At 43.4% G+C, this 25,214-nt stretch overlaps 1 protein-coding gene across 1 annotated transcript; it reads left to right on the top strand.

Annotated features, from left to right (window-relative positions):
- Positions 1-438: 438 nt before the first annotated feature.
- Positions 439-13,455, top strand: NXF3 (nuclear RNA export factor 3). The gene is made up of 19 exons (XM_032331545.1): positions 439-820; positions 5,089-5,263; positions 5,485-5,638; positions 6,364-6,447; positions 6,545-6,649; positions 6,762-6,842; positions 7,400-7,507; positions 7,673-7,782; positions 9,588-9,624; positions 9,975-10,043; positions 10,115-10,170; positions 10,310-10,417; positions 10,538-10,596; positions 10,707-10,822; positions 10,915-10,957; positions 11,519-11,591; positions 12,132-12,314; positions 12,743-12,792; positions 12,903-13,455. The coding sequence occupies exons 1-18, from the start codon at positions 619-621 to the stop codon at positions 12,744-12,746; spliced, it is 1,767 nt and encodes a 588-aa protein (XP_032187436.1). The 5' UTR covers positions 439-618; the 3' UTR covers positions 12,747-12,792; positions 12,903-13,455.
- The last annotated feature ends 11,759 nt before the right edge of the window (positions 13,456-25,214 follow it).

The raw sequence follows: 25,214 nt of genomic DNA, 5'->3' as shown, positions 1-25,214 counted from the left end.
TTTAAGGGTTAAACAACAAGATTGCTGTTTAACCTTAATGGAAGCCTCTGGTTAAATTGGTCCTTACAGAGATAATGCCAGTCATGTGATTATTTTCAGAACATTCTGTTATTTTGCTCTAACTTAAAAAAAAAATTCCACATATTGCAGTAAGAATTTAGTTAGGCTACATATGCATGGGCATGTCACTGCCATTCCATGAAGCTCAGCTGTAGTCTCTGTTTCTCCAGGTAACATCTGAATAACTCCAAACAAGCTCTGGCACCTCATTAAGCCACAGCAAACTTGCAAAGCCGATATCAGAGTCCCTTCGTGAGGAATCCATGACAGAACAGATGCAATGTAGCAAATCCAGAGCCTGCCCTATAGCTGGCACTCAGAGTTCTCTGGGTTGGCTGAATGAGGGAACAAGATGTGTTGCAGTGGATACAGAGCCTGGCATACAGAGTTCCCTGTTTGTAGCTGCAGATACCTGGGTCCCACCCCTCTTGATTCTAGTTGGCCTTTTCTGCAGGGCTGATTCAGTTGGAAACAGTTCCCTGGTAGGCTGGTAACAAATTCAGGGGACAGTAATTATATGAAGTAAAGCCTCCTCTGGCAGCCAATGCTCTCTTCTCCATGCCTCTAAGGAAGGGACTTCCTGTAAGGACTCCTTCTTGTTTGTGTGACGCTGACCAAGTGGTTTGTGGCCTGCTCTCACCTTCCTCAGCAGCCGTCACTGATCATCTCCAAACATCCAGCTCCAGACCCCACGGATTCTCTTCACAAGCAACCTGGGAGGATATTGGTGACGGGCCACTGCCTTCAGTCCACACCATGGGTGAGTTGGTCAGCATGAGGCCTTGGTCTCAGGTTTCCAGAGGGTATGAGGGGTTCTGGGTCCCTTTCTCCACCCACCGGACACCCAGCCAACCCCCATTAAAAGGAAGTGTGGAGAGGGGCCAGGCTACCTGTTCTCCACTCTCGAGGAAATGGGCTGTTGGGTCCTGACATTCCCATCCTGGTTCCACATGGAAAACCTCCTCTTCTGTGGAAGTGGTCATGGCTGATGTGAATTCCACCCCACCCCCCCAACACACACTGGTTGAGGGGATAGACCTGACTTATATGATCCTCACGGGTCCAGAGTTTGGAGAGTGGGGAGGGTCTTCTAGGTTGGCTGAGTGGGAGGCAAAGGGGACGGGGGGTGGCTGTGGTGGTGGTGAAAACTAACATTCTTTGGATACATACTAGAGGTTGGGGAGGGGCATAGAACCCACCATTACCCCTGACTCTTACATCAACTATTCAGGGTAGATTATACTACCTCCATAGACATTTCTTGAGGTTTGCCTTATAGCCCAGCATATAACCAATTCTGGAATGTTCCATGTGTAGTGGTTATGTGCACTGTTCCATGCCAATTAAGCAAATTTATTAATTTACTTAACTCTCATTTTAAAATCTCCACCTAGTGGAATTGATATCTGCCATTTTATGTCACTCAAGGAGGTGTTTTCCCCCTGTAATTGTGAATTTATCCATTTCTCCTTTTACGGTCATGTTTGCTTTGCATGTTTTGGCTCTGTGTTAAGACACACACACAAGTTTAGAATTCTGTATTAATGGCTTCTTTTTGCATTGAAGCTTTCATCACAACAAAAGCTCCCTCTTTTCTCTAGTAATGTTTTTTTTTTTGTCCTTGAAAGAGTACCTTTCCCTTTAGTAATATGGGTATACGAGCTTTCAGTAGGTTAGTGGGTAAATGGTATACATTTTGCCAAGTTTTATTTTTATTTTCAAATTTTCTAAATCCTTAAATTTTGCATGTGTCTCCTTATGGAGCATTTGATGGAATTTTTTCTTTCTAATCTTTCTAATCTTCTAATACCTATCTTTCTATTTGGAATATCCAGTCTGAAACTTTTAATGTAAATATAGATATAAATTGGTTTCTGTATACCATATTAACTGCACATTTATTTCTGCCTGTGGTAAGGCCCTTTTCCTCTCCTGTCCTTGAAATGATTTAATATTTTCTTTTAGAAGGAGATAGGGGTGGGGAGGGGCAGGGGGCGAGGGAGAGAGAGAATGGCTTGATCTCACAACCCTGAGATCATGACCCGAGCTGAAATGAAGAGTCAAACCCTTGGGACACCTGTGTGGCAACTCTTGGATTCGCCTCAGGTCATGATCTTTAGGTCATGACCTCAGGATTGTGTGACGGAGCTCTGAGTTGGGCTTCTTGCTCAGCGTGGAGTCTGCTTGAGATTATCTCGCTCTCCCTTCCACTCTGCCCCCCCATCTCTTTCTCTCTCTCTCTAATAAATGGATAAATAAAATCTTTTAAAAAGTTGGACCCCTTAACTGATGAAGCCACCCAGGCACCCCTTTATATATATATAAATTGTTACATATATATGTATATATATATATATTGTTACCTCTTTTGGCTGGGCAGTTAAATATTCTTTAGCCATTCTTGTAGCATTTACGCTTAAGAATATAATGTATTTTTGGAATATTATGCAGCCATCAAATGAAATGAAATCTTGCCATTTATGAAAACATGGATGGAAGTAAAGGGTATCATGTTTAGTGAAATAAGTCAACTGGAGAAAGACAACTATTATATTATCTCCCTGATATGAGAAAGTGGAGATGCTCCATGGGGGGTTTGGGGGGGTAGGAAAAGAATAAATGAAACAGGATGGGATTGGGAGGGAGACAAAACATAAGTGACTCTTAATCTCACAAAACAAACTGAGGGTTGCTGGGGGGAGGGGGGTTAGGAGAGGGGGGTGGGGTTATGGACATTGGGGAGGGTATGTGCTATGGTGAGTGTTGTGAAGTGTGTAAACCTGGCGATTCACAGACCTGTACCCCTGGGGATAAAAATACATTATATGTTTATAAAAGAATTTTAAAAATGGAGAAAAAAAAACTTAAAAAAAAAAAGCCATTGGGACCTGAAGCCATCGAATTGTAAAGTTAAGACTTCAAAATCATCTTGTCTGGTGATTTTCAACGTTTTTTTTAAATTAAATTAATTTACTTGCTTTCAGAAAAACAGTATTCATTATTTTTGCACCACACCCAGTGCTCCATGCAATCCATGCTCTCTCTAATACCCACCACCTGGTACCCCAACCTCCCACCCCCCCGCCACTTCAAACCCCTCAGTTGTTTTTCAGAGTCCATAGTCTCTCATGATTCACCTCCCCTTCCAATTTACCCCAACTCCCTTCTCCTCTCTAATACCCCTTGTCCTCCATATTTGTTATGCTCCACAAATAAGTGAAACCATATGATAGTTGACTCTCTCTGCTTGACTTATTTCAGTCAGCATAATCTTTTCCAGTCCCAACCATGTTGCTACAAAAGTTGGGTATTCATCATTTCTGATGGAGGCATAATACTCCATAGTGTATATGGACCACATCTTCCTTACCCATTCGTCCGTTGAAGGGCATCTTGGTTCTTTCCACAGTTTGGCAACCGTGGCCATTGCTGTTATAAACATTGGGGTACAGATGGCCCTTCTTTTAACTACATCTGTATCTTTGGGGTAAATACCCGGGAGTGCAATTACAGGGTCATAGGGGAGTTCTATTTTTAATTTCTTGAGGAATCTCCACACTGTTCTCCAAAAAGGCTGCACCAACTTGCATTCCCACCAACAGTGGAAGAGGGTTCCCCTTTCTCCACATCCTCTCCAACACATGTTGTTTCCTGTTTTGTTAATTTTGGCCATTCTAACTGGTGTAAGGTGATATCTCTATGTGGTTTTAATTTGAATCTCCCTGATGGCTAGTGATGATGAACATTTTTTCATGTGTCTGATAGCCATTTGTACGTCTTCACTGGAGAAGTGTCTGTTCATATCTTCTGCCCATTTTTTGATATGTTTGCCTGTTTCGTGTGTGTTGAGTTTGAGGAGTTCATTATAGATCCTGGATATCAACTTTGATTATGCATTATAACAATCTTTGGAGTTAAAACACATACACCTGTGTCTCAAGTATTAAAAAAAAAAAAACCTATAATTATTTTTTTTCCTTTTCACGGTCTTATGTAAATTACTTCTTTAAAGCTCTTCAGACAGTGAAGGAACCTTGGAACACTTTGATTCCACTCACGCCCTCCCAGTGTTTTGCCATGAATTTGCCATGAATTGGTGTGTATATTTAAACCCCTAGAAGAAATTAGTGTCCTGGTGCTACATAGTCAATACTCATTTAGACTGGCCTACATATTCACAAATGCTACTGGTCTTTCTTTCCTGCATCTTGGTGCCTCAATCTGGGATCGTATTTCTTCTACCTGAAGAAGAACCTTTAATACTTCTTTTAGTTTGAGACTTCTGGTCACAAATTTCCCGAGTTGTGCTACATTAATGCCACTGTGAAATGCACATCTTTTCCTTAGGAATGTTTTTCCTTAAAGCATACTTTGTCTCCTATTAATGCTGTTATACTGACTTGATTATCCTGCTACTTTGTGCAAGTTCTCAAGCAAGATTGCTTCAAATGCCACTTCTCCACGTTGCCCTCTCCTTCATTCCAGGACTCAAATGAAGCATGTGTTAGATATGCTCTCTACATCTCCCTTAATTCTCTCCTTCTCTCTTTTGGTATTCTCCATATTGTGTCTCTCCTGGCTTTTCTGGATACTGTCATCGGATCTAACTTTCACTTCTCTAATTCTTTCTTCAGGCAGGAACTCACCTTTGACCCTTGAACCATAACACCAAACTTTCAGGGTGGATTTTGTTATCCCCCTAGGGCAGAGGAGGGAACTGTGAGTTAGAGATGACAGGCAACTTGTCCCAGGTCACCCAGCCTGAAAATGGCAGAGCAAGGGCTAATGTCACAGATTAAACCCTAGGCCCAAACCCTTTCTTCTGTGCTTGTGATCTTCTTGGCCGCAAGTGCTCCCCACCTCTCATCTTCCACAAAATGGAACCACAGAGAAGTTTGTCAACCTCTTTGGCACTGTGCTCTATTTGATTTTAGATGATAAAGTCAGTGATGTTTCTTCACAACCCATGATATTTCCCGAGAACCGTTTGTGGTATGGGGACCACTGATGTGTTGTTCTCAATTTCAGGACATAATGATGTGGGTAACCCCTTAAAAAGAAGAACAAGATGCTGGGGTATTTACCGAAGGAGATACAACAACTGGTCTGAACAAATTAGTTCTGGCATTCATCCTTCATCCCACCAGCAACAAGATGGAGATCCAGCAACAAATGGCGCTCACATGAGCACCCGAGTGAGATAGTAAGTGACCAGTCAGCATAGCTGAAATGTACCAGCCAGTGGAGTGCATAGGCCTGAGGTAGAATATGTCATTCTCTTCTCCAACTTAGAAGAGTGAAGAATGATAGAATCAGGTTAATGGTTGAGCAAACTTTATTGTACCCTGGTATCAGTGGGCAAATGTGTAATGGAAGACTTTCTGAGCACGTGTGGACTACTTCCTTCTCTCCACTTCCCCACAGCGCTCCCTATGCTGTTCCACCATGTCATCGGAGAGGCAATTCTCAGAAACAAGACCAAACCCAGACTAACATGGAGGGAGAGCAAAAGCCTCCAGAGAGAAGAATGGAGCAGGAGAAGCAGGATGAGACCACAGGGAAATGGTTCAAGATCATTGTGAGTATCCTGGCAAAGTGGACTGAATACATAGAAGAAGGTGAACAGAGGGAACTGTGTTGGACTCATGCAGAGATGCTAGGTACTTTTCTGGAGCAGAGGAGTGGGTAATTGGCATTTTTTACTACTAGCATTGTCACATTTTCGACATCACATATGTTAATATCCTAGTTAATACCCTAGATCAAGTAAGGGCAGACTCAGAAAAGCAGTATAAAGGGAACAGACTGACTACAGGGAGAATCAGGTAAGTTGACTAAGAGCAGAGGAAACTACAGAGCAGAGGAAACTACAGCCAAGGAGATGGAGCAACTCCACACTGGAAGGCTCAGTTTAGCTCTAGCTGAGTGTGGGAGGAGGTTGAGTCTCTGGCGTCCCTGCTGAAGAAGTAGGAGTCTCTGGGGTCCCTGTTGGAGTAGCAGGCTGAGGCATCCTGCCTTGAGCTAGGATCACTTGGGACTTTATAAAAGGAAGTATATGTTAAACATCTTAAGTTGATTATTTGAAGAAAGGTGTTTGAATGGAAAGAAAGGTTATTTAGGAAATCCATGTCTGGTACAAAAGTTTGCAATGATGGATAACATCTTATTATAAGAAATTATTCCATAGCCCCCCCCCCCGAAAAAGGTATGAAAGCAGGACATGGTTGGGTCTTATCTTAACCTTGGATTCCATTGTGTCAATCAATCTCTTCTCCCATCTTTTCTCCCATCTCTGGATCCTAGATTCCATTCGGCATCAAATATGATGAGAAGTGGCTGCTGGATCTGATTCAGGGACAATGCAGTGTCCCCTTCACCCCAGTTGAGGTAGGAGAAAACAGTGAAGCAGATGAGAAGAAACAGGGCAGATGAGTAGTGGCTGGGGTCTCATATTTTTTTTTTTCTCTTGCCATTATCCCTATAGTTTCACTATGAGAGAATGCAGGCCCAGTTTTTTGTTGAGGATGCCAGCGTTGCCTTTGCACTGAAGAATGTCAATGGCAAGATCTGGGATGAGGCTAATGAAAGGGTGAGTGTCAAGGGCGTGACTGGGGCTAGTTAGGGGCAAGAGGGCAGGAGAGGGGCAAGGTCTTGTGTCAGATTTCCTGGTACTTACCCAGCCCCTCTTGGGTTCCCTACAGATCTCTATCTTTATCTACCCCTCTGACACACCCCACTCTGTGCAGAAGGAGCTGAAGTCAGTAAAGGTGGAGCAGACAAAGGTAATGCTGACTCAAGACTAGTTGTGCACCCACATCCAGGCCCACATCTTCTTCAAATACCTATTGCACCCCATCTCCACCTCAAACACTCAGAGCCACTGAGCCCATCTCTAACTCTGCAGCTGACCATGAACAAATGATATGGAGGCTCCCAGCAATCTCTTAACATCCAGAGAGTCTGCTTTGCCCCTGGTATGTCTACATCAGTGATTCCAGGGCAAGCGAGGGCAGAGGAGCCTGTCTGGAAAGGAGACTTAGCGATGGTAACGTGGGGAGGGGCTGGTGCTGGAGCTGTACCAGCTGGGCCTTTCTCAGCCCTCTGATTCCCTCCTCTTGGCTTCTCGGAGACTTGATCACTCATGATATTGAAATGGTACCAAAGCCTAGACACAGCATGGCTGCCTCCCTGAAGACCCATGAGAAGAACATGCCTGAGATGAGGACTCAGAGCCAGTGCCGAGACTGGTGGTCAAAGTGGGAGAGATTAGGTAGAAGAGGCAGACTGGTCTCAGATATCCGCTGTGGGGGTCCTCACTCTAACTTTTTCCTCACCATAGCTTTTACCCTCGAACCTGAGAAACAAGACACCCTGCCAGCTGGATGGCCTGTCTGACACTGTGCAGAATGCCACTGACATTAAACACTTGAACCTCTCCAACAGTGAGGTGAGGTGTGGTACCCAGATCCTTCTCTGAAAGGAGGGTGGGAGTGCTCATGGGATGGTGACAAGGGTCAGGGAAGTGGATTTGTTGGAAAAGGGAAGGGCTGGGTGTGCAGGGTCATCCTGGCCATCTTTCTCTGCTCCATGTGCTTCCTCCCCATAATTATAGGTGATGTCTTTAGAGGAGCTGGACGAGGGCAAAAGTCTGCAGCCAGAAGAGATGAGTGCCGACAGAAGCACCCTGTGCACCGCCTTCCCTGATAAATCAACCAACATAAGGTCAGTTGTACACTATGTCACCCCGTGGGACTCTGAACTATGCCTGACGGTTCCTGTTTGGAGGAGGCAGCAGCTCTGTTCCTTTGTGTATGTGTGGGGTGGGGTGGGGGACCAGAGTCCCTATGCTCTCCTCTTTGTGTCCCTCACCTGTGCTTGGACATCTCCTTCCCTTCGTCTGACCTGCTCACCAGTTTGTCTGGTCTGAGGTCCCTTTGCAGGTTGTCTGAACCCAGCCTTCCCTAGAATGCCCTCCCCAAAGGATGATCCACGAAGCAGGGCTCCCCTTCCTCACTAGGACGAGGGTGACCACCTTGAACCACATGCTGTGACCTGGACTGACAAGGGTCCTCCCACCCAGGGCCTCATGCTGAGACAGGACTTCCTGCCTCCCTGCCAAGACAGGGCTTCCCTCCCTTGTTCTGAGAGGGACTCTCCTTTTTCTGAACCAAATGTGTCCCCCCTCCAATTCCAGGCTGGCTTGGTGGCTTTCCTGCCCCATGCTGAGGGCCGAGGTTCTGGGGGTCTGCCATCATGACATCCATTCCTCTGACTCAGGGCCAGGAGCTTGGCCCTCTGTAAGAGAAACCAGGGTTCCCTGATTCTGAGGGCCAGAAGTAGGTGACTGCCAGTGAAGAGAGGGCTTCCTGAGGCAGGAATGGAAGGCAGAGGGCAGAGGTGCTTGAGAGGGCAGAAGACAGGCCTCTCAGAGGCACTGCCCCCTCCCCTCCCTCCACAAGGCACATCATCCTGACTGGTCCTTCAGAGGAGCCCTGGGTAGCCCGATATGGTTCTGATCCTTCAGACAAAGAACCAACTGGGACAGGCACAGGTGCACTGGGGCCAACGGGAGGGAAGGCAGTAATCATAAGAGGGAACCACAGACCCTCAGCTCCTTGCTGACCTGGGGCTTGACCCTCTACTCCTTCTGGGGTAGTTCTCCTGCCCCCATGGCTGCCTCGTTCCCCAAGCCCAGCTCAGACTGAGCTCACGCAGGTGCCAGCATGCAGTGGGCCCCCAGGCCAACACCTACCGGTTTTCCATTCTTACCTTGGGTGCCAGGGCCAGCCAGGGCAGATGAGGGAAAGGACTGTAGTCAGGGAGCCATTTCCTCCTTCTCCTCTCTTCCTCCCTGACCCCCCCCCCACCACCAGGTTAGAGCTGCTTTTTTTTTTCCCCTTCCCTTTGCTTTGTTTTCTCTCCCCCCTTTATCTCTACTCCCCTATGTCTCTCTCATCTCTCCTTTCCTACCTTCACTCCCTCTTCTGTCTTCATCCCCCTCCCTCTCCCTCCCTGCCTCCTGGGTCTTGCCCCAGTCACCTCCCCGCCCCAGCATCCTGGGCCACCCCTGGGGGGTGTCATGGCCCTACAGAATGCTGGACCCCTAGTGAGGTAGCAGAGTCCTCGTCTCCCACCCCATTGCCTCTTCTCTCTGGAGCCTTTGGTGGGGACCGGAAGGAAGGAAGGGAGCAAGAAAGTGGAAGGCAGCCCTGAAGCCTGGGCTTCAACTGTTGCTTCTGGTGGCACTGGAGATGGGATTCAGGACAGTCTAGGTGGGATCCACCCAGTGGGAGGGGGAGGAAGGGGATGGAGCAGAGGAATGGAATCAGAGAGAGAGGGAAAAGAGAGTATGTGCTTCCCCACTAGGTCCATCTGCAAGGGAGGAGCCAAAGGCGCTGGAAGGCTGGGACACTGCAGTGTAGGTGGGACATACTGGGCTGTGTGTCAGGTGTAACTGTGCTTGCTCCCATGATGAGGGACTCCTGCAAAGTTTCACCGACTATTCTGTTTTGTCTGGATTTCTGCAGCTCCATCCTGGAATTGTTTCCCAAGTTATTACGCCTGGTAGGTGTATTTCTTGATTATTGACTTCTCTACTGGCACTGATGCTGCCCCAAACCAGCTCTGAAGCCATTTAGGTCTTGCAGAAGTTACAATCTTCATGACCCTTAAACATCATGGAGGTCCAGATCCACGTGGGAACCCAACAAGGGCTCTATATCTTCTTCAACCACGTTCTCCAGGGGCATCAGGAACCCCAAGACTGTGATCCCAAATGTAGTCTTGCCCATGTAATTTCCAGGGCCCTTTTGCACCTGGCCTCTGACCCTCACCCTCCCCGAGGCCCATGCTTTCCCTGACTGTCCAGCACTAACTCCTGGTCTGCACTGCCCACTCCCTCTTCCTTTCCCCAGGACAGCCAGGAGTCACCTTCACCAACCAGCGTTGGTATTGCAGCCCACAAGTGGTTACCAACCTGCAGGGTAAGGAGGGCAGATCAAGCAGGGTTTTGGGTAGTGCACAGCTGTGGTCCTGAGGACTGTTGTGATTTCAGGGAAGCTTCTTTGGATCTGATGCACTGAAGCGTCTAGTCCTGCAATTCCTGCAGCAGTGAGTACTCCTGGGAATCTGGGGAAGGGGATAGCTTGGACGGGGGAGGCCACCTAAGCTCAGGACTGCTGACTCGGTCTTGATATCTCATCTGGGGTCCAGACCACAGAGATAGACTGCTGTCATTACTCTCCCACAGTTACTACTTGATCTACGACTCCAGAGACCGTCAGGGTCTCCTTGGTGCCTACCACGAAGAGGCCTGCTTCTCCCTGGCCATTCCCTTCAGCCCCGAGGACCCAGGCCCGTGAGTAGCAAAGCTCAGTCTCTGTTCCTGGGCCCTGTGGCTCCCCAGCAGACACAGGGCAGCTCCTGGAATCACCCACACTGGCCACACCACCACCTCCTTTTCCTCTTTCTCTGCTAGAAGCAGCTTGTGTGAGTACTTCAAGGAAAGCAGGAATATGAAGAAGCTCAAGGACCCCTGTGCGTGTGTGATGGGGAAGACTGGGCAGGGAAAGGTGGTGTGCAGGGGTAATTACAGGGCCCAGGGTGTGGCAACCTCTGACTTTTGCTTGTTTCTCCTCCCCCCATAGCCCTGCGTGTTCAGCTGCTGAAGCATACAAAATGTGATGTCATGCGCTCCCTCTGTGTGCTGCCCAAAACTCAGCATGACCTCAGCTCCTTCGTGGTGGACATGTGGTTCCAGACGGTGAGCACCTCCTTCGTCCCAAGGGCAGACCCAGAAAGCCATGGGTGGGTAGGAAGTTTAGGTGACTTAGCACCTGGGCTCTTCCCTTTCAGGAGAGGATGCTCTGCTTCTCTGTCAACGGGGTGTTCAAGGAAGGTGCGTGTGTGCATAAACTCCTCCCCAGATGCTCCTCTGCTCTCTCCCCGCTGGCTGGGCTCCCTCTCAGAACTCTCCCAGCTTACCTGGTGCCTTCCTTTCTCTTCCTATTCCCGCTGTGTTCTCCCATCTCCACTCTGCCCTCAGATCATCCTGATCTGAATTAGGTCTATGCCTGCCTGCCCTACACCGCTGGGGCATTAGAGACACAGTCTGTGGAGTTGGACAGTTCTGACCCTAGATCCTTACTCTGTGACCTTGGGCTCCTAACCTATAAGTTTACTCAAATGTTAATGGAACTAATGATGTCCATCTCTTGAGCAGCTGTGAGAAATGCATCAAATGCACTTTTGAAGTGGTTTTCACTGGTCCCAGCACATGGTAGGGTCCCTGTCACTCGGAATAGATTGCCTTCCCCATTCAGAACACCCTGAGCTCCCCAGAGAACAACTGTCCCCTTCAGCATGAATGTCAAGTCAGACCGTGACTGGGGAGTGCTATGTGAGTATGTAAAGCATGTTGGAATGCTAAGGGGGTATTGTTTGTTGCTCGTTGTTAAAGTGGAAGGCATGTCTCAGGATTCTGTTCGTGCCTTCACTCGGACCTTCATTGCTACTCCTATCAGCAATTACAGGTGAGTGCTTTGTTGTGGGTGGAACACCCAGTTCAGTATGAGTTCTGGGGTATGTGAATGGGGAGGTACAGTCTTTGGGGTGTTCCGCAATTGTGAAAAGCCAACAGGTATAACCAAGGAATCGTGTCTCCTAGTGATTAAGAGCACCGGCTCTGGAATCAGATTATGGGTTCTTTCCCTGATCCCAACACTCACTAGCTTTGTGAGTTTTGTCAAGTCACATGATCTCTTTGTGACACAGTGACTTCCTCTGAAAAACGGACTGTCCACTCTTTGGCAGTGTAAATATGGGTGTAAATTTGCCTGTGGTTTGGGGATAAACCTATAAACGTAGTGAAATTGGTTAGACAGTCTCTCCAAAGGTTGGCTCTGTGAAGTGTGAAGGAAAAGTAGAGGTATCAGCCAAGGAACCTGGGTGGCAGGCACAGTAGGGGTATGGAAAGAACTTGCTTGCTGAGTGGCAGTGGAAGCAGGATCATTGTTGGGGCGTGGGGTTGACAATCTGTCCAATTTCTAAGGTCCCGCTTTTTTACCCTTCAGTCTATGTATCGTGAATGATGATCTGTTTGTGAGGGACGCCAGCCCCAAGGAGAACCAGAGCACATCCTCTGTCCCAGTGCCCACACCCTCCTGCAGCTCCTGGCCCACCCTTTGCCAGAAGCAGCAGGAAATGGGGCAGACTTTCTCCACCCAGTCTGGGATGAATCTCCAGTGGTCTCAGAAGTGAGTGCTGGGGGTGCATGGGGATAGGAGGGAGCTGGGAGGAACCAAGATTGAATCATGTCAACTTGCAGGTAATTTGTTTTGCTTATTTAGTTCACTCACTACTTATAAGATAGGCAGGTTTTTTTTTTTTAATTATTTGTACATTTACTTACTTACTTAGTTTTAGCTAGCCCACTTTTTTTTTTTTTTTTAACAATTGTTCATTACTTTCCTAAAAATCCATCGACCTGTACCTTTATTGGCAGACATTTTGGTCTCAGGAGTTTTTCCCAGTACGCACTGTGCCACAGGGCTCATTCCATTGCCTAAGTTGTGATAAATGTGGTGGTGTGCTCCTTTTGCATAGACTGGGACATGGTACTGTGCAGTCAGATTGTCTCTGGCTTTAGTTTTAATGGATGTCACCTGTGCTTTCTCCACACTAGGTAACTTCATGACAGCCACTGGGACTACATTGGTTCTCACACAGCGCAAGGTGAGGTTCAGGAATTCAGGCCAAATGAACCAAAACTGGGTGGCCTGGGGAGGAGACTCAGGGTTCCTGGCTCTGCTGATCTCCCAACTCCCTCTCCTCACTTCCTCCAGGCCAAGCACATGATCCCAGAGGAGACCCTCACCCAGACTCCTCCAGGATCCTGAGAACACAGCCCTGACAAGAAACTGTTTTTGTAGTCATCTTCATCTTCATCATCTTTGTTATCTTTTTTCTCTAGCCTGAGTTAATCTCTGACTGAGCGGGAGGTTTGCTGGGAGCTGGGAAGCCAACGTTTAACTGACGCTAATCTGCTCAAAGACCAACTGTGTAGTTTCCCACTCAGGATCCCTGATTCTCTTCTTAATAAATAGTGGCATTGCATGTTATGTTGAATCTCTGAAAAATCCATCCAGCGCCTGTATTTTGATCACTGGTCTATAGAGAAAGAAAAGGAGACGCAAAGAGGGTCAGTGACTCTTGGAGAATAGTAGGGTAGAGACTCAAATGCTTAGACTTCTCTTTAAAGCCCAGGCTGTGTGTGTGCCCCATGGCTGTGTGGCTACCAGGGTGGGGGATGTTCTCTTATTCTATTATAAATGGGGATAGTGTTCTGTGCCCCTAGTGCATTAGTCAAATGTTTTTAGGCAGAGAACAATAGAACTGTTTTTTTCAGAACTGTTTTTTCTGAAAATAAATAAATTGAAAAAATTAAAAAGAAAAAGAATAGTGTTACATTCTTTTTTTAATTTATTTTTTATTTTCAGCATAACAGTATTCATTATTTTTGCACCACAGCCAGTGCTCCATGCAATCCGTGCCCTCTATAATACCCACCACCTTGTACCCCGACCTCCCACCCCCTACCCCTTCAAAACCCTCAGATTGTTTTTCAGTGTCCATAGTCTCTCATAGTGTTACATTCTTAGCCATATATATCTATTGAAAAGAAACCTATTTGAAGAAAGGCAGCATTAAAAAGCATATGAAAATCTTAGGATAAAAAATTATCCTCATGTATAACTGATATAAATATCCTTGGTATATAAAAGCGAAATCAGTAGAGTGATCAGATAACTGAGATCAGCCTGAAATTCTTATTAAATGAAGTAGTAATGCCCAGAAAGTCTATGAAAGTCTATCCAAACATAATAATAATAAAGACACATTTACAAACACTGCGATAAGATACTAAATGAGAAAAGAAAGCTAAAGACTTTAGTTTCCAGGAAAATACATTGTGTGTGTATGTGTGTGCACGTGCACGTGTGCATGTGCGTGTGTGTGTATGTGTGTCTGTATTGCTATACTGTATATGATATGTAGAAAACTCATTAATTATAAAAGTACATTGTGTCAGGTAAAAAATATTTGGAAAAGACATAACCTCTTAGAGGGAAGATTTTTTTTTCTTTAGGTCAGAGATCTCCCCTTTGGTGTGTAAGGTATCTGTTGTGGCCTGGAGGAAATGGGGAATTATTGATATGAGGAAGGTCCCTGAGAGTCAGTTCTGGGAGGTGTTCACAAGTAGACCCTCCCTTGAGGCCTAGGAGCATAGTGGAAGGAAGGGGTTCAAATGTAGGCACAGACCTTGTGTGCCTTCATGAGCAGATAAGTAAACAGCCCTTCAGACCTGCACCTCCTGGGTAGCCTCTAGGTTGCTGCTGTCGATTGTTGAGAACTAGAAATGCTCCCCTAACTACTTCCATGTCTATTGCAATTCTTATTCTCCATCCTGTTTATAAAACACATGACTACTCAGTCAAAATCGGACAGGTCTGAGGCCACAGGAAACTAACAGGTCCCCAGCCTGGTGTCTGCTGGGACACCTGCCAGCTGCTTAGGACACCTGCTGGATGGGAACCTGCCATCTTAGCTCTGATGTTTTTTTGCCTTACAAGGGTCCTGCTCAGATGTTTATCTTCTAGGCACCCAATGAAGCTTTGGGTTAAGGATCAAGATCATAACCCACTTCCTTTTGTTCCATGTGCTCTTGTGACCCCAGTTTTTTAAACTATTTTTGTCATCCATTCTCTCTATGTCAGCAGAAAGACTGCCTTCCCACGTCATCACTGGGTGTTCTGTAAGCCAAAGCTTAATTTTATATGTAATGGGGACCTAATGAAGATTTATGAATGGGTATAGAGACAAAAATCTTCCTTTTGAATGCCAGTGACACATAGATGTTAACAATATAAACATTATAAATGTGCATATGTATTCATATATATTTCCATACTTAATCTTCCCAAGTTAATAACTACCCTTTTAAAAAAATTACTAAAATAGAAATTACTGTAGTAATTTTAACAATGAGGGTGTTATGCTCAAATTGTTTTGAAAACACACTTGATTTGGAAAATGCACATCTGTCCCAATTCTATTGAGTTTATCTGAGAGAAACACTAGACAAAAGAGGATAATTAGACCCAACTGAACCAAGCCACAAACTTCAAATATCTACCAGCTCCCTCAGTTCACAGGAAGTGTTATCAGCCACACTCATCCACATTTGATGTTAGAATTTTCTGTCTGATGCCGTTAGCTTTCTTCCTACCACTTGATATCTTTACTATGTATGTTCCGATCAATGGACATGGTATGTCTCATCATGTATTTAGGTCTCATCATTATTTTGTTGTTTTTAGCACACAAGTCCTATAAAGGTTTTAAGAAATGCAAATGATGTTGTGCTTTTAGGTTCAAATTAGAATGTCTATGTGTTCATTGTTACTTTATAGTAACTTTATACTCCACTTATCTTGTATCCTATTACCTTCTTGAACTCACTAGTTTTAGGAGGGGTATGTGTGTGTGTGTGTGTGTGTGTGTGTGTGTGTGTGTGTGTGCTTTCCTTGGATTTTCTATAAAGACAACTAAATCATCTGCAAACAAAGAGATATTTTTTCTTCCTCTCAAATCTGTATGCCTTTTATTTCCTTCCTTCCTTCCTTCCTTCCTTCCTTCCTTCCTCTTTTGCCTATTTCCCCTGCTGGAACTTCCATACTATGTTCAATAAAAGTAGTGAGAGTGTACATTTTTCCTTTTTTCCCAGCTATTCTTAGGTAAGAAACCATTCAGTCTAGCATCATTAAATATAATTTTGTTGTAGGTTTTTTTTATAGATGCTATTTGTTAAGTTGAAGAAGTTTGTCTTTATTTCACAAAGAGAAACTCTCTTAGAGCTAATAAGTGAATTTAGCAATGTTTCAGGATACAGTATCAAAATACAAAAAAAATGAATTTCTAAACATTGCCACAGAACAGTCTGAAAATGAAACTAGGAAGACAATTTCAACTACAGTATCATCAAAGAGAATAAAACACATAAATAAATTTAATGGGGAAAACGCAAAACATATATTCTGAAAACCACAAAGCATCATTGAAAGAAATCAATCAAGACTTACTCAAGTGGAAAGATGGAGGAGGAGACAAGATGGCGGAAGAATAGGGGACCTTGTTTCATCTGGTCCCTTGAATTTAGCTAGATAACTATCAAATCATTCTGAACACCCATTAATTCAACCTGTGGTGTAAGAAAAAAAAAACAATCTGGAGCTCTACAAGTAGAAAAGCAACCACTTTCTGCAAGAAAGGGGGTGCAGAGAAGTGAATCTGAGGGGATATATTGGAGGATAGGGAGCCTCAGTAAGCTGGCTACCAGAAAGTGATATAGCCCAAGATGGCAAAATCAGAACCCTTAGAAATCTGCTCCAGTGAGAAACATTCCTGACTGAGAGGAGCTGGGGTGGTGAAAGGGGGCAAATTTCTAGAGGCAAATTTCCCTGGAGTCACAGAAACAACCAGGGTGCCTGAGCCAGTAGAGTTCCGAAGCATTGGAGCAGGGAAACTGGTTAGGGTCAGCGAGCCTGGAAGGGGACTCTCAGCTGGGTTTGTCATAAAGTGTGAGCTGAGCCTTGATCGGGTGACTGCTCTCTGTGTGGGGACCATGCAAATGACAGGAACTCAGGGCCCCTCCACCTTCCCTTGGGATGGGCAGAGTGTGTGCATGCAGACCCTAGGGACAGCTCTCAGTGCCTGAACCCTACAATAAGCAGTAACACAGCGGCCCTCCGCCTCCCTACACCAGGGCTGAGCAGGTGCGTGTGTGGTAGGGCAACAGCTCTCAGGGTGGGAACCCTGTAGAGGACAGTAGTGGGTAACCCTCTGCTTACCCCCTGGAGGGATGGAGTGCGCACAGGAATTGGAGACAGCTTTCTGTGCCAGGACCCTACAACATGCAGAACCTTCTGCCTTCCCCCTCAGGAGGATCAGTGTGGATGCACACTGTAGAAGTCTGCAGAGTTTGGCACACACAAAAGTGAAGACCATTTATCCCTGAGGGTTTACTGAAGAGAGGGGATCATGATCTTTGGACTCTGGAGCTGGAGATCAGGTGCCACCATTTTTATTTTGATCCTCTAAAGAAGCCTGGAGAGCCTTCCGGAACAAAAGCCACACAGGGGACCAGCTTACACTGAGCCCGCCCTCCTGCCAAGGGGCAGAGCAACTCCGCCCAAGACAAGACACCTGAGAAACAGCATGGCAGGCCTCTCCCCCAGAAGACCAACTGGAAGAATCAGTACACAACAAATTTAGACCACACAAGACTGTAAAACTCCAGTGTTAGGGGAAAATGGTATATATAATTCAAGGTTTTTTCCTCCTGATTCATTTACCTTTCAGTTTAAAATTCTCCATTTTTTTTCTTCTTTCCCTTTTCAACTAGTTTCGTACTTTATCAGTCCTTCTTTTTAAGTCTCTTTTCTTAACTTTTGTTTTTTCATTTAAATTTTATAGATATATTTTTCAGTTTTGGCTTCCTTTCCCTCTACTCAATTTTATTTTTGTATATATGTAAGTTTTGTTTTCTTTACAATTTTGGTATTTAGTGTCTTCTAACACAGAGACCAAGATACACCCAGGACCAGCTAGATCACCAGGTTTTGTCCATCTTGTGAGATTATATCCCCCACCCCACCTCCTTTTCTTCATCATCCTTTGCTTTTGTTTTTCGTTTTCTGGTGTCTGACCTCTTTGAATTTGTCTAGTGTGTATTTTGCTTGGGTTGTGGTTGATATTTTTGATCCTGCTCATTCATTCATCCATTCTTCTCTGGGAAAAATGACTAGAAGGAGGAATTCACAACAAAAGAAAGAACCAGAGGTAATACTCTCTGATACATATCTTATCAATATGGATATAAGTAAAATGCCAGAGCTGGAATTCAGGATAACAATTATTATATAATTGGACTTGAAAAAAAGCATAAAAGACACTAGAGAATCTCTTAGGGCAGAAATGAGATCTAATCAGGCCAAAATTATAAGTGCTCTAAATGAGATGCCATCCAAATTGGATGCTCTAACAGTTGGTGTAAATGAGGCAGAAGAGAGACAGTGTCATAGAAGTCATGTTGATGGAAAGGAAGGAAGCTGAGGTGGAGAGAAAAACAACTACTAGGACATGAGGAGAGGCCTCAAGAAACTGGTGATGTTATAAAATGTACCAACATCAGAATTATTGGGGTGTCTGAGGATGGAGAGAGAGTGAGAGAGAGGGCCATAAGGTGTATTTGAGCAAATCATTGCTGAGAACTTCCTTAATCTGGGGTATAAATCAAGCATTCATATCCAAGAGGTAGAGAGGACATCTTCCAAAATCAATGAAAATAGGTCAACACCCTGACATATAATAGTGGAGCTTGCAAATTTCAGAGACAAAAAGAAAATCCTGAAAGTAGTTCAAGACAAGAGGTTCCTAACCTACAGGGTTAGGAACATTAGACTTACATAAGACCTATCCACAGAGACCTGGTGGGCCGGAAACGGCTGGCATAATATATCCAGGGATCTAGACAAGAAATCCACATAGCCAAGAATACTTTATCCAGCAAGACTGTCATTGGGAATGAAAGGAGAGATAAAGAGTTTCCAGGACAAACAGGAACGGGAAGAATATGTGTCCACCAGGCCAGCCCTGCAAGAATTATTAAGGGGAATCCTGTAAGCAAAGAGAGAGAGAGCCCAAGAGTAACATAAGCCAGAAAGAAACAGAGACAATCTACAGAAACAGGGGCATTACAGGCAATACAGTGGCACTAAATTCATACCTTTCAATAGTTACTCTGAATGTAGATGGTCTAATTGCTCCAATCAAAGGACACATGACATCGGATGGGGGAAAAAAAAAAAAAAAGAAAGCAAGTCCCATCCATATACTGTCTACAGGAGACTCAGACACCTCCACACTGAAAATGAGGGGGTGGGGAATGATTTATCATGCTAACAGACCTCAAAATAAAGCTGGGGTAGCAATCCTTATACCAGACTAATTCAATTTTAAAACAAAGACTGTCGTAAGGGATGAAGAGGGACACCATATCATACTTAAAGGGTCTATTCAAAAAGAAGATCTAACAATTATAAATATTTATGCTGCTAACTATGGAGCAGCCAATTATATCAACCAATTAATAGCAAAATTAAAGAAGCACATAGATAATAACACCTTAATAGTACGGGACTTTAACACTGCCCTCAAAGCAATGAACACATCATCTAAGCAGAAAATCAGCAAGGAAACTAGAGCTTTGAATGACACATTGGACCAGATGGACTTCAGAGATATACAGAGAGCATTCCATCCTAAAGCAAAAGAATAAACATTCTTCCGGAGTGCACATGGAACTTTCTCCAGAACAGATCAAGTACTGGGTCACAAATAAGGTCTCAACTGATATCACAAGATTGGGATTATTGCCTGGATATTTTCAGATCACAATGCTTTGAAACTTGAACTCAATCACAAGAGGAAATTTGGAAGGAGCTCAGACATTTGGAGGTTAAAGTGCATCCTGCTAAGAAATGAATGGGTCAACCAGGAAATTAAAGAAGAACTAAAAAAAAAAAAAAAAAGTCATGCAAACTAGTGAGAATGAAAACACATTGGTCCAAAACCTTTGGGATACTCCAAAGGTGGTCCAAAGAGTGATGTACGTAGCCATCCAGGCCTCTCTCAAAAAATTAGAAAAATCCCAGATACACAAGATAACTATACACCTAAAGGAGTTAGAGAAAGAACAGCAAATAAAACCTAAACCGAGCAGGAGAAGAGGGATAATAAAGATTAGAGCAGAAATCAATGAAATAGAAACCAGAAGAACAATAGAACAGGTCAAGGAAACTAGAAGCTGATTCTTTGAAAGAATTAATAAGATTGATAAACCCCTAGTCACACTTATTGAAAAGAAAAGAGAAAGGATCCAAATTAATAAAACCATGAATGAAAGGGGAGAGATCGTGACCAACACCAAGGAAATACAAAGAATTTCAAGAACATGGTATGAGCAACTATATGCCGAGAGATTAGGCAATCTGAAAGAAATGGATGCATTCCCAGAGATGGACAAACTACCAAAGCGGAAACAGGAAGAAACAGAAGACCTGAACAGACCATAACTAGCAAGTAAATTGAAGCATTAATCAAAAACCTCCCCCAAAACCAGAGTCCAGGGCCAGATGGCTTCCCAGGGAAATTCTACCAAACATTTAAGGGAGAAATAATACCTATTCTACTGAAGCTGTTTCAAAAAATAGAAATGGAAAGGAAAACTTCCAAACTCGCTCTAGGAGGCCAGCCTTATCTTGTTCCCACAACCAGACAAAGGCCTATATCCCAGATGAACATGGATGCCAAAACACCCACCAAGATACTAGCCAATAGTATCCAACAAGTACATTAAAAGGACAATTCACCAGGACCAAGTGGGATTTATTCCTAGACTGCAAGAGTAGTTCAGCATTCACAAATCAATCAACGTGATACATCCCATTAATAAAAGGAAGGACAAGAATCATATGATCCCCTCACTTGATGCAGAAAAAGGATTTGACAAAATACAACATCCTTTCTTGATCAAAACTCTCCACACTGTAGGGATAGAGGGAACACACCTCAGTACTGTAAAAGCCATCTACCAAAAGCCCACAGTGAACATCACTCTCAAAGGGGGAAAAACTGAGAGCTTTTCCCCCTAAGTTCCAGAACATGATAGGGATGCCAACTCTCACCACTGTTGTTCAACATAGTACTAGAAGTCCTAGCCTCAGCAATCAGACAACAAAAAGAAATAAAAGGCATGCAAATTGGCAAAGAAGAAGTCAAACTCTCACTCTTCATAGATGTCATGGTACTTTATGTGGAAAACCCAAAAGACTCCCCCCCCCCAAAATTGCTAGAACTCATACAACAATTCAGCAACATGGCAGGATACAAAATCCATGCACTGTTGCATTTCTAAACACTAACAATGAGACTGAAGAGAGAGAAATTAAGGAATCAATGCCATTTACAATTGCAGCAAAAGCTGTAAGATACATAGGAGTAAACCTAACCAGCAGAGAGATGAAAGATCAGTACTCTAAAAACTACAGAACACTTATGAAAGAAATTAAGGAAGAAACAGAGAGATGGAAAAACATCCCATGCTCTTGGATTGGAAGACTAAATATTTTAAAAATGTCTGTGCTACCCAGAGAAATCTACACATTCAATGCAATTCCTATCAAATTACCATCGACATTTTTCACAGGGCTGGAACAAACAATCCAAAAATTTGTATGGAGCCAGAAACGATGCCACAGAGTCAGAGGGACATTGAGAAAGAAAGCCAATGCTGGCAGCATCACCATTCCTGACTTTAAACTATATTACAAAACTGTGATCATCAAGATGGCATGGTACTGGTACAAAAACAGAGACATGGATCAATGCAACAACAACAACAAAAAAGAGAATCCAGAAATGGACCCTCAACTCTATGGTCAACTGAGCTTTGACAAAGCAAGAAAGAATATCCAATGGAAAAGAACAGTCTCTTGGATAAATGGTCCTGGAAAAATTGGACAGCCACATGTGGAAGATTGAAACTGGACCATTCTCTTACACCATACACAAAGATAAACTCAAAACGGATGAAAGACCTCAATGTGAGACAGGAATCCATCAAAATCTTAGAGGAGAACCCAGGCAGCAACCTCTTCAGCTTCAGCCACAGTGCCTGCTTGCAAGACATGTCTCCAAAGGCAGAGGAAGCAAAAGCAAAAAAGAACTATTGAGACTTCATCAAGATAAAAAGCTTCTGGACAGCAAAGGAAGCAGTCAACAAGACTAAAAGGCAACCTATGGAGTGGGAGAATGTATTTTTAAATGACATATCAGATAAAGAGCTAGTATGCAAAGTCTATAAAGAACTTATCAAACTCAATGTCCCAAAGAACAAATAATCCAGTCAAGAAATGGGCAGAAGACAGGAACACACATTTGTCCAAAGAACACATACAAATGGCTAGACACCTGGAAAAAAATGTTCAACATTACTTGGCATCAAGGAAATACAAATCAAAACCACAGTGAGATACCACCTTACATCAGTCAGAATGGCTAAAATTACCAAGACAGGAAAAACAAATGTCAGTGAGAATGTGGAGAAAGGGGAACCCTATTACACTGTTGGTGGGAATGCAAGCTGGCCCAGCCATTCTGGAAAACAGTATGGAGGTACCTCCAAAAATTAAAAATAGAGCTACCCTATGACCCAGCAATTGCCCTACTAGGTATATACTCCAACGATTCAGCTGTAGTGAAATGAAGGCGTAGCTGCACCCCAGTGTTCATAGCAGCAATGTCCACAATAGCCAAACTCTGGAAGGAGCCAAGATGTCCTTCAGTGGATGAATGGATAAGGGAGATGTTATTTTACACACACACACACACACACACACAGGAACATTATTCAGCCATCAGAAAAGATGAATACTTACCATTTACATTGACATGGATGGAACTGGAGGGTATTATGCTAAGTGAAATAAGTCAATCAGAGAAAGACAGCTATTATGTGGTTTCACGCATATGTGGAATATAAGAAACAATGCAGAGGACTTATAAGGGAAGGGAAGGAAAACTGAATGGGAAGAAATAAAAGAGGGAGACAAACTAGGAGAGATTCTTAACTATGGGAAACAAACTGAGGGTTGCTGAGGGGGAGGTTGGTGTGGGATGGGGTAACTGGGTGATGGGCATTAAGGAGGGCGTGTGATGTGATGAGCACTGGATGTTATATGCAACTCATGAATTCTTGAACACCGCATCTGAAAATATTGATGTCCTTTGTGTTGGCTAATTGAATATAAATAAGAAAAATTAAATGGGAAGACATCTGTGTTCATGGAGTACTTAATATTGTTAACATAGCAATACTATTCAAATGTATACACAGATAGTATCAGCATTATTATCACCATGATACCAGCAGCAACCCCATTAAAATCCAAGCTACTTTTATGCATAAACGAAAAGGTGATTTTAAAAAATTAATTTGGAAATGCAAGGGGCCCAGAATAGCCAAATCAATCTAGAGAAAGCAAAACAAAATTGAATAACTCACATTTTCCAATTTCAAAAATTACTACAAAGTTAAGGGTATTGGCATAATGCCAGATATATAGGCCAATTGAATATAATTCCAACTCCAGAGATAAACTGCATATTTTTATATTATCTTACTTTCATATACTTACTTTTATATTATCTTACTTTTGCATGTTTTTTGTTTATTTATTTTTAATTTTCATTCCAGCATAGTTAACATACAGTGTTGTTTTCATTTTAGGCATATATCAACAATTCCATACATTTGTGCTCACCAAGATAAGGGTACTTTTAATTCCCATCACCTATTTCACCAATTCCCCCACCCACCTTCCTTCTGATAACCATCTGTTTGTTCTCTATAGTTAAGAGTTCCTTTTTGCATTTGTCTCTTTTTCCCCCCTTTGTTCCTTTGTTTTCTCTCTTTAATTCTGCATGTGAGTTAAGTCATCTGGTATCTGTCTTACTCTGACAGATTTATTTCACTAAGTATTACACCTTCAAGCTCCATCCATGTTGTTGCAAATGATAAGATTTTGTTCTTTTTGTTCTTTTTTAATGGTTGATTTTATATATTTTATATATATAAAAATGTATATATATTTTTCATATGTATATTATATATGTATTATATATATATTATATATATATTATGGAAGTAGCCCCAGAGTCCATGGATAAATAAATGGATTAAAAAGATTAAAAAGATATAGATAACTATATATCGATAGGTCTATAGATATAGATATCTATCTATAGATCTATATCTATATAGATCTATATATCTATATCTTTTTAATCTTTTTAATCCATTCATTTATCCATGAACTCTGGATATCTATAGATATAGATATATCGATATATAGATATCTATATATCTTTTTAATCCATTCATTTATCCATGAACTCTGGGGCTATTTCCGTAATTTGGCCACTATAAATAATGCTGCAATAAAAATAGGAATGCATGTATCCCTTTGAATTAGTGTTTTTTTTTAAATTTATTTTTTATTTTCAGCATAACAGTATTCATTATTTTTGCACCACACCCAGTGCTCCATGCAAAAACGAAAAGGTGATTTAAAAAAATATAATACCCACCACCTGGTACCCCGACCTCCCACCCCCCACCCCTTCAAAACCCTCAGATTGTTTTTCAGAGTCCATAGTCTCTCATGGTTCACCTCCCCTTCCAATTTCCCCCAACTCCCTTCTCCTCTCCATCTCCCCATGTCCTCCATGCTATTTGTTATGCTCCACAAATAAGTGAAACCATATGATAATTGACTCTCGCTGCTTGACTTATTTCACTCAGCACAATCTCTTCCAGTCCCGTCCATGTTGCTACAAAAGTTGGGTATTCGTCCTTTCTGATGGAGGCATAATACTCCATAGTGTATATGGACCACATCTTCCTTATCCATTCGTCCGTTGAAGGGGCATCTTGGTTCTTTCCACAGTTTGGCGACCGTGGCCCTTGCTGCTATAAACATTGGGGTACAGATGGCCCTTCTTTTCACTACGTCTGTATCTTTGGGGTAAATACCCAGTAGTGCAATGGCAGGGTCATAGGGAAGTTCTATTTTTAATTTCTTGAGGAATCTCCATACTGTTCTCCAAAGAGGCTGCACCAACTTGCATTCCCACCAACAGTGGAAGAGGGTTCCCCTTTCTCCACATCCCCTCCAACACATGTTGTTTCCTGTCTTGCTAATTTTGGCCATCCTAACTGGTGTAAGGTGATATCTCAAAGCAGTTTTAATTTGAATCAGCTAGGACAAAGAAGATCCTTAAGTACAGAGGAAAGCCCATCAGAATAACATCAGATCTGTCCACAGAGACATGGCAAGCCAGAAAGGGCTGGCAAGATATATTCAGGGCACTGAATGAGAAGAACATGCAGCCAAGACTACTTTATCCAGCAAGACTGACATTCAAAATGGATGGAGAGATAAAGAGTTTCCAAGACTGGCAAGGCTTAAAAGACT

Source organism: Mustela erminea, chromosome X (genome assembly GCF_009829155.1).
Source record: "Mustela erminea isolate mMusErm1 chromosome X, mMusErm1.Pri, whole genome shotgun sequence".
In the NCBI taxonomy this organism is placed as follows: Eukaryota; Metazoa; Chordata; class Mammalia; order Carnivora; family Mustelidae; genus Mustela; species Mustela erminea.
The sequence above is the reverse complement of the archived record's forward strand: the minus strand, read 5'-3'. Positions and strand labels throughout refer to the sequence as shown.